This window comes from Hydra viridissima, unplaced genomic scaffold (genome assembly GCF_058129835.1).
Source record: "Hydra viridissima isolate aposymbiotic clone 2 unplaced genomic scaffold, HvirCarnegie_v1 scaffold_6, whole genome shotgun sequence".
Taxonomy (NCBI): domain Eukaryota; kingdom Metazoa; phylum Cnidaria; class Hydrozoa; order Anthoathecata; family Hydridae; genus Hydra; species Hydra viridissima.
In genome coordinates this window covers 17,663,007-17,673,297 of record NW_028324305.1, presented here as the reverse complement: position 1 = coordinate 17,673,297, position 10,291 = coordinate 17,663,007, and the positions used below count along the sequence as shown (strand labels likewise).

General features: G+C 29.1%; 1 protein-coding gene across 4 annotated transcripts in view; it reads right to left on the bottom strand.

The window, feature by feature from the left end:
• Positions 1–4,766, bottom strand: part of LOC149887323 (uncharacterized) — a 6,908-nt gene extending 2,142 nt beyond the window's left edge. For 2 of the 4 annotated variants that reach the window (XM_090091018.1, XM_090091016.1), the window contains exons 1-9: positions 4,197–4,766; positions 3,822–3,889; positions 3,599–3,674; positions 3,209–3,310; positions 2,841–2,993; positions 1,763–1,990; positions 1,592–1,615; positions 1,346–1,485; positions 1,195–1,256 (exon numbers count right to left, since the gene is read on the bottom strand). In XM_090091018.1, the coding sequence (XP_089947144.1) occupies positions 1,195–1,256; positions 1,346–1,485; positions 1,592–1,615; positions 1,763–1,990; positions 2,841–2,993; positions 3,209–3,310; positions 3,599–3,635 (746 nt within the window). In that variant the 5' untranslated portion in view covers positions 3,636–3,674; positions 3,822–3,889; positions 4,197–4,766. The other 2 variants (XM_090091015.1, XM_090091017.1) reach the window with 2 other exon arrangements.
• Positions 4,767–10,291: the final 5,525 nt, after the last annotated feature.

The window sequence follows — 10,291 nt, the reverse complement described above, 5'->3', positions numbered from 1 at the left end:
TGTCTGCTATGTATTGTTGAGAAGTCAGACAACCATCAACAATAAAAAGCTCTGTGCAAGCTATTAAAGATATTCCAACCCATACCATTAATAAGCCGCCTCCATATAAAGCGATTTCTCAAATGTTACAAGCAAAATATCTTTCATTTGGTCTTCTGTACACTCTTGAGTAGTGATCAGAACATAAAAGGCGAAACCTTGACTCATCTGTAAATAAGACCTGTCCCCACTCATATATTTCCCAATTCATATACCTCCTTGCAAAAGTCAGTCTGCTTCTTGGGTGGTCTACAGACAATCTGGTACCAGTAGCTGCTGCCCAAAGTCTTCTTCTTATGGTATCTGACTAACAGCAGTTTCATGAACCTCACCAAGTTGTATTTGGAGACTTTGTGCAGTAGTGAACCGTTCTCTCATTGTTCAAAGGATTAAAAATCGGTCCTCCACAGCATTGGCAGCTCATGGTCTGCCTTGGCCAAATCTTCTAGGGTGATCATTGGTCTGTACAAACCTTTGTAGAACCCTACTGACTGTTGTATGAGACACTCCAAATCTTCTATCAAGTTCGCAATTTATTAATCCTTCAATGGACAAAGTAACAATTGCAACATATTCATCACGACTAAGACTTTGTCTAGAACACTGCATTGTTAACAGATGTGTTACTTAAATGGTAGTATCTTTTCTACTGTTAAAACAATTTAAAACCAATACATACTTTTCTTTTTGAAGTGAGGTTTTAATTACAGCAAAACATGCTACTTATGAAAAGCTGCTATAATTTTGAAACTAAATAAGGGAAACGGAATAAAACCTACAAAAAGCGTAACAAGAAATTTTATCTTTGTAATTGATAAATCCGGTAAATACATAATATTTCTAAAAGTAAGTTGGAATTTATAAGTGGTGCGTTAATTTTGCAGTTAAGTGTATATAAAGGTTCTTTACCATTCTTAATCAAATTTTATACAATGCAACTAAATAATAAGTTTTCTTTAACTGCATAGATCATCTATATTTATCAATTTATCAATTATGTGCTAAATCTCATGATATATAGAACTTTTTTTTTTTAAAGAGTAAGAATGGTTAAAATTGTATAAGTTTTTCTAACTTAAGAAACAACCATGTTGTATCAAAATCAAATAAACTTTTTTGAGCAAAAAATATAATTATTATAGAAAACATACAAACCTAATGCTGATGATTTTGACTGTCAGAGCTGTTTTTTCAAAACTTTGGAAGTTTTTTAATAGCTAAAAAATTATTCAAAGTCAAATATTTTTACATACACAACATCTAATGCAGACTTTTAAAGGGGATTTTGAAAGCATTATTATCTTACCATATCTTCTAAATCTTTTACAAATTCTTTATAAAATGAACTAGAAGAATTGTTTAGCTCTGAAGTTTGTTCAGCTGTTATCTCAGTGTTATTAATGATTGGATTGTCGAATGTCAGTGTACTTGATAGTCTTTTTAAATCTATAAAAATTAAAAAAACAACTTGTAACTTAAGAAAATTTTAAAGTTTTAAAGAGAGAGAAAAAGAGAAATTAAAAAGATATAAACTAAATGATGAAGTTCTTACCAGGAGGTTCTGGTTTTGTTTGATCTAAGTTTTTAAAAACAAAAAAACTACATTTTAGAAAGAGTTTGTACACACAATATGCAAGCAAGCACAAGCATAATTATAGAAAATACAAAAAATTTATCCTCAAAGACAAAATGATTATGAGTATTAGCAAAATAAATTTTTTACCTAAACAAAGAGTATTTGGATTCCCAATAAAACCAGCTGGACAACTACAAGTATAACCACCGTTTGTGTTTCGGCAAGTAGCTAGAGATGCACATGTATTTGGAAGAATGCACTCATTTATATCTACACATTTGTTTGATTTGTTGTCCAATAGAGCATAACCAGAGAAACAAGAGCAAGTATTCGTTGTAGTATTACAGACCTGCTCACATATATTAGTACACGGAGCTAAATTTATGTAATCTGAATATATATTGTTGTAATGAGAGACAATTTTTCAAATAAAAAAAAAGCTCTTCAGGAAAGATAAGAATAATAATGGTACACCTATAAATTAATTTAACTAATCTGTCTTTTTATACTTTGGTTAAGTTTTTACATATTTTTACAAGTTTTTTGTAAAATGATATTGACAGAGAAAACGTTTATGAGGAGCAAGATTTCAACATTTACTTTTTTTTGAATCAGTTTTGTGGTTTGGCAACGGATGAGAAATATATTTCTTATAGGACGTTCCTGATTAAAAATCTATTATAGACAAATAGTGTTTAGCTTTATTATTATTGAGCGAAACACTATTTGCTTGTAATAGATTTTTAATCAGGAACGTTTTTTTTGTTCTATTTTTGTTCTAGCTTGCTATATTTTAAGTAATTAGTAGAGCTCAGTGATACTTCTTGTATAGATAGATAACTTCAGAAAGATCCCGCAAGAAAAAGCGAAGCAAGTTTTTAAAGTATTTAATGCCGGTAGCCGTTTTTTTTAACTGACAATACTTCATTTTCGTTTTGATTTTATTTACAATTACGTCATTTAGGGCTGGCAAAACAAACCTGGCTGGCAAAAAATTTGCTTCACTTCGGAAGCGCGAGTTAGATATCTAGTTAATATATATGTCATTGGTAGATTTATAAAAATAAGGATACATTTACATGACGGACATTTATTAAAATGTATCAACATCAAGAAATCTCAACGTTCCAGATTTTTTTTAGGTGAAAAATTTCAAAAAGCTGAATGAGCAGGTATTACTAAAAAAAAATTCTAATGAAAGTAATTATTTCATCACTCCACATACCCAAGCAACCGTTTTCTCCTATACCATTCCCTTTATAACCTGGCAAGCAAGTACAATTGTATTTGTAAAGCCCATTAACAACTTCACCGTATTTAGTACAGTTCGAAAACTCGTTGCAATTATTTTTCCCAAGTTTACAAGGATCGAATTTATCTAAAAATAAAATCATTGTCTTTCGTTTAAATAAACAGCTTTTTTAGAAATAAATTTTTAGAATTTTTCGAATCCTTTTCGTTATTTAACGAAGTACATTATTTTAACAAAGTAAGCGTATCTTGCTTTTCTTTGTTTTTATTTTCCTTTATATTTTTAAAATTAAACAGTAAAAGAAGAACATCTCTAGAATAAAATAAGTAATGTATCAGGACCTTCAATAGGTAAAACTTGACTTGAAAATACTGAAAACTGTATTGTCGAAGTTGCGGTTCCTTTTACAGATTGCCCAATTGCTGAGGGTATTTCAATCAAAGCTAAAATAAAGTTTGCATGTATTTTGTGTGTATAAACACACGCACGCAATCACAACACAATCTCAACAAAACAAAACTTCGTTACCAATCTTGACAAATTTAAGAGTTAACGTATTCACAAAACTATCTGATTTCATAATAAACTCAAAGGTTACCCAGCTGGACTCTAGTTGGATTCCAATGACGAAAATCTGCCGGGACTTCATTTAGCCGTCACTATATATTTATAGACATACACACAATACACAAACAGATATACACACACAAATTAGTATTTATATATCTCACCTTTTAATATTAATAAATTGAATAAATAGTTTAACATTTTCACCAGTAGTAGTTTCACCAGTATTGTCGTTTGTGCCTAAAAGTAAAAAAAAAGCCCCCGATCAACACATCAAACGGTACTATCTTCATTTCATTTAAGTATTACCTTTCTTTACAATTTAAATTTTGGATTTTTTTTTCTTTCGTCACTTCTCATTCAAATAAATTACGCTTTCAAACTCACTTGTCTTTTTTTCTTTCTTTTTTTCTTTCTTCACATCAAGTTTCAACTTCTTTACAAATTTCGTCTCTCTACAAAAAAAAATTCCTTTGTAACATCGTCATTTTATCGTGTAAACAGTATCTTAGTACTTCACAGAGAAAATTTTTTAGCATATTAATTGTAATATTAATAAAGCAACCAATGTATCTTTTTTTAAAACCGGATTTAAGACTATGTGTTAGTGTATTTGTCATTTTCCATGGTAACTTGCTTATTTCTCATATAAGTCACAATATGTCAAGGAAACGCGTATTATCGCCCCCAACGTGATCATTTTATGAAAAAAAAAAGAAAAAAAGGCATTTTCATGAAATTAGATATAAAAGTAATACTCACCTTGTTTTAAAGCTGAGTTAGTAAAAGTCCCCGTCAGTTTGCCACCCAAACATGTTGCATGGCGCCGTTTTAATCAGAGAATAAATTCCATAACTTAATTTCTTAAAATTTTTTATTGAGCTTTTTTTCTATATTCTTTTTATTAATCCGAAGTATTAAAACAAGATACATTACCGAAATGAAAAACAAATTATCATCTATTCAAAAACAATCGCTTCTGGAGAATTCAAGTAAACATCAATTTTATCAAGAGATATTTGACAATATTATTTAAAACTTAAGTAAACTAACAGCAAATTGGTGAAGAGGCTTAAAGTGATGCTGCTGGAGGTGGCAGGTGGTATGAAATTGATGTGTTGGCGTTCCTCATTATCAAAAAAAAAAAAAAAAAAAAAGGAATAAGAGCTAGAAGAAGCTAGAAGTTCAAGAAGAACTTGACTTCGAGTCAATGGCGCAACAAAACTCATGTAAATATCGGAAATTGAGTGTAAAAACTAGTCTAACACTCATTAGGTTTCATTACCAACACTCCATATCATATCCATACACTCCATTGGTCAATACCCGATTGAGGTTTTTTTGACTAAAGTATATTTGTAACGGAGATTACGTCAAAGATATTCTTTTAATATATCAGCATTATTGAAGCATAAAAAAGCTTTCAAACAATCTAAATCTGATTATCTTACAAATATAGCAAAATTAAGTTGCTGTAAAATAATCTCGTTCGTGTCGTGCAACTATAACAAGATGGAAACAAGCAAGTTAATGATATTTTAAATTTTGTTCGATGAAATGTCTTAAAAAATAATCGTAAAAATTTTTTTACTTCAATTGCATTCGTAATCGTGTCTAATAAGGGGGAAATCCATCATTTTACAATTTAACTTTTAAAAGTGCTAATCTTTTCAAACTACTTTTTTTCAACTTTTGGCTTGAAAATAATTGGTTTAAAATATTGCCCTATGGTTAAGTGGAGTTTCACTGTAAATTTTATTTGTAATATTTTTTAAACAAATAAATCAATTTACTTTTAATTTAAATTTTCTTTTTACATTCACGAGTAAATTACTTTTCGTTAACTTTTTTGTTTCAACAAAGACTGACGCCGTTATGTATGTAGATCGACTGCGCTTTCTGACGCAGTCAGTTTACAAAAATTCCCCTAGAAAACAATTACGACGGAGTAAATTTTAATATCTAGATTTAATGGATGTTGAACATTTACAATTGAATCTAATTGATTTTGAACAATGCAATCGTTCTTTTTTTTTTTTATGAAAATTTACAAAAAGCTTCAAAAACATTTTAAATTAAAACCTTTAAATTTGATCATAAAATAAAGGTCGAAAAAAAATTCAAAATTTAGTTAAAAAGCGCTCTCAAAAATCCTCATGTTTCCAAAAACTTTATTTTTAAACTTTTTTTTTTAACTAAATCTTTTCTCAAAACGTTTTCATTCCTTTTCTTGAGCCGAAACACAGCTAGAACATTTGACAATTCATATTTTTGTTTTTGGTATTTAGTTGGTGTATATGTATAATTTTCATTCACTATTAGAGATAGTAGAGTTAGATTTTAATTAGTTACCCAAAATTATAAAAAAACGTTTTGATTTCAAATCAGTTGTAAGAACTATGCTACCCTTTTTCTTGTAATAAAAATAACTGATTCCCAGTGTCAGGAGGAAACCATTACATTCTTACATTATGCTGAATACTCAATGGTGATTTTCGATTTATCTTTCTATTTCTACTTATTTGAAAGAAAACTTAACAAAATCTCTGCTTTTCGACGAAATGAAAAGTTATTGCTCATAAGAATTACAACATCTTTGTGAAACCTTATAAACGGAACTAAGATTTTTATAAATCTACTGATTTTTTGGATGTTGTTCTGTGAACATAAATCCGAATTCTCGCACGAAATTTACAAATAGATTACGACAGGCAAAGTCAGTTTTGAAATTTCATTTTTCACCTTCCCGGTCAGTTTTAGAACACAAATATCTGATGTTGTAATAATCAGCTTACATCTTTCATATTACCAATGAGCAACTTTATTTTGTTGCTAATATTTTATTTCGAGGGCGTTATATTACGTTACTCTAAAAATCTGGTTGCTTCGATAATATTGTAAACAAATAAAGCGCATATTTCACAAGTAGGGAGCTTAAAACTCAGCTGAATATAAAGAAATGTTTTGAAAGAAAAATAATTGTATCTAAGTTGTACTATTGACGCACAAGGGTTTTTATACTTTATAAATCCTACGATTTTTTTGAGAAGATGTAAGAGGTCTGGAACTACAGTTCACCAAAAATTTTCTCAACAATTGTTTTTCTTTTTAACTGAATTTAAAAACCTAAAAATCAGTCACCAGATCATTGCCGTATAGCTGCTTCAATAATAGCCACTCCATATATTTTCAAAATACCTAAAGTCATAATCAGTATCAACAGAACTTGAGGGAGCGGAGGACAGGATGAGAAGCAAAGAGTAAATCATTGGAATATGAAAAGAGGAGCAGAAGTAGATAATGAAAATTAATCTTCCAGATTTTAAACGGGTTTTAGCAAAATTAAAAATTTAAATCAAATGAAACATAAAATAAAAAATTTAGAAAAAATCAATAAATAAATAAATAAATAAACAAAAAATTAAATAAAATTGTTATTTAGTTAAATTAGTTAAATGACGTCAGGCCTTATTAAAAAGAATAAAAAGATTGAATTGAATTTTAGTGTTTGAAATATTTACTATAGCATTTTTCTCCTTCCATTCGTTTTTTTTGTATGAGAGAAGATTTGGGAATAATTTTTTTTTTTTTTTACTTAAAATATTCACAATTTCTTAACTTCAGAAAAAATATTAAAACCCTAAAATTTCTTAAGTAACTCAACAAAATGCTACTGAATTATTTGATGACGACTTCAAAGTTTAAAACCTCAAAAAATATTATTACACAATTTATGAGATAAGAAAAATGTACACAAATAAACTACAAAGACCTTATTTTAATCTTTGCTAGATAAAAATAAGTCCTTTATATTTTATGTGCCTACAAATTTGCGTATGTAAAATAAGGACTAATTTTTATCATTTCTTTAGTAAGAATATTTTCTACCAATATTTAATGATGAGTCAGCATTTAATTTGAAACACAAACCTTTAACTAGCTCAACATTTCAAAATATTTACAGCTGTCAATCAAAATTTATGAACCAACGTTTAGTTACAGCTATCAATCAAAATTTATGAACCAACGTTTAGTTACAGCTGTCAATCAAAATTTATGAACCAAGGTTTTTTTATAGGAACACCATTTCAAATTGTATTTACTGTATCTAAGTTTTAAATCCAAAATTGTATAAATTTAAATCCGAAATATTGTATTAACTATAGTTTAGATTAAAAGCTATTACCGTCATTAACTCGTAAAAATAAAAGAATAATAAAGATATTAAATACAATTTCGAGTGTATTCAAATGTTGGTAATCTTATGAATAAAGCTACATTTATGGAAATTTTATCTAAATCGGCGATTAAAGTAAAAAAGAGCAACAATTTTTGAAAAATGTTAAAAGACCCAACTTTGGTGCCAAAGAATTTTCAGTTAAAACTTCAGATATAATTAAGATTAAAATTATTCAAGTTCATTTTTCCGATGATGCTTCATAAATTGTTGCAAGGAACTTTATGCTAATAAGTGCAATTTTAGATAATTCATTTCGCGAACAAATGTTTACTGATGTCTTAACTAAGCCTAAACTAAATTCTTCAGTTTTCAATCGACCTCAGTTGTTGGTCTTTAACCGAACTTATATTTTCTGATTGTTGCTGAGCCTATTTCCCAGCAAGCACACAACGTTGAAGCAACGTTGAAATAACGTTGATCGACGTTGATCAACGTTATTTCAACGTTGTGTGCTTGCTGGGTTGGTCCTGAAGTTATTTTAGCGATGGGTGGCGGAGGAGGTTCTTTTTTAAAGGAGATTTACAAAATGAAGCTAATCGTTTGAAAGAGAATGCGAATCCGCATTTGCGATGAACTTGTTCATTACAATTTTTTTTTCTTTTTCATATCTTCAACATGAAATATCTCGTTTTGCAAACAAAAGCAACTAATGTTAAAAAACTAACTTTCATACAACAGAATTTTTTTCATTTTCGTCTTTAAAAAAAAAAAAATCTGAATTTTTTTTTTTTTTTGTTAAAGTAAAAATTGAAATAAGAATCCAGAAATTAAGATAAAGATAAATGATAAATGCAAAAAAGGATAAATACTTTTTACAAAGTGTTTCACAAAACTCGTCTCCCTTACCTTTGTACGGCTTTGAGATGTGTTTTTATAAAATTTCGATGACCGAATACTCCGTTTGGTTTGGTAAAACTTTATATTTTACACGTTCGAAAGAGGAAAAGTTAGCACGCTGCTCTATTAACAGATTATAAAAGAAAAAAGGGGTATGTGGAGCAACGGACCAATAAAAATGAATCTTTAAGGATAAGTGTCGTTTCAGCGAAATTTGTCTTTTCAATCGTCTAAGATATTTTCTATCAAAAACCGCCAGTCGAGTTGGATGTTTATTATTTAATTTGAGCAATCATATCATTCTGCTCATAACGGTTTCAACCAGGGCCGCCGAGAGGGAGGGGCCAAAGGGACAGTTTGTCCCGGGCGGCAAATGTCGATGGGGCGCCAGATGCCAAAGTAAAATAAAAATAGTTTTTTTAATACGAGCCGTTAAATACAGGAAAGTCTCCCTATTTTGATTGGATGGCGAAAAATTGGTCTACAAAGTCCGAAAAACATTATTCTCGTTTGCCGGACTTAGTGACTTCTATATGATATATGTGGAATACGTATATGAAATATTATAAATATATTTTTAGAGATAAGGACCGCGTGAGACACATATTTTGTCCAATCAAATTAGGGAGCCATTCCTGTAAAATATTTACGTTTCCTTTGATTTGAACATAGTTATTGTAGTGTTGGTTTAGATATAGTATATCATTTTTAAAGCGAGTATGACATTAAATGTTTACATTTAATTTAAATAGCAAAAAGCAACCCGTAATACGGGTTATGGTCGGTCTGATACTTAATTTATAGTGGCTGTTTTCCACAATTTAAAGTTGCGAAACCTTAACTAATACCCTTTCAGAGAAATGCCTTAAAATTGAAAAAATTAAACCATTTGTAAAATTAAAATAAAAAGTATGCAGAGGTAAAATCATTTACCAATTATTTAACACTATTTGAGTAATTTACAACTGACATAGGTCATATCAGTGTAAGGCAGAACCATTTCCCTCGACATTGCCAAGTTCAAAACAATACGTTTTTAGTTACTGACACAAAATAATAACACTTCATCATGCGTTAAATTGACGAAAAAGTAAAGCTAAATTCTTGTTATATTATTTATAACATGAACTTGATTAATAAGATTAATATAAAGCGAAAGTAAATTATACATGAGTTATTAATTTTTTGGTATCCCCTTGATGCATGTTTCTTTTTTTTAATTAATTGTCTTTAAAACATTAAATGCACATAAATAAATTTATTAAAAATAACTGACAATCTGACCATTTTAATATATGGCCTCTTTGTTTTAATAGTTTTTAGTAAACGGTAATTTGCTACCATTTACTAAAAGTTCCTTTTGTTACTCGAAAATTAATTCTCTAAAATATTTAGACACTAATAAAGGACCTCCCTACCCTGTTTTTGCCTTAATGGTGGTGAAGAGAATAGAGTTATCTTTATTAAGAGTAATCAAGTTTTTGATGAAGACCTTTTACCAGAATAATAAAATGTAAAACAATGATTTACATGTATAAGAATTTTTTCTTTTTAATATATATAAGAATTTAACATATTTAAGAATTTTTTCTTTCCTCAAAAGTGTGGCAAATGCAAACTAAGCTAATTAATTAATTAAACACCTTATAAAATTTAAGTAAATCGATATTTGACAAATGCGCAAAACTACAATATTCACCCTCCACCCCCCCCCCCCCCCCCGTTTAAAAAGATCCCCTAAGTTACGTACAACAAATTATTAGGCATAAAATAGAGAAAA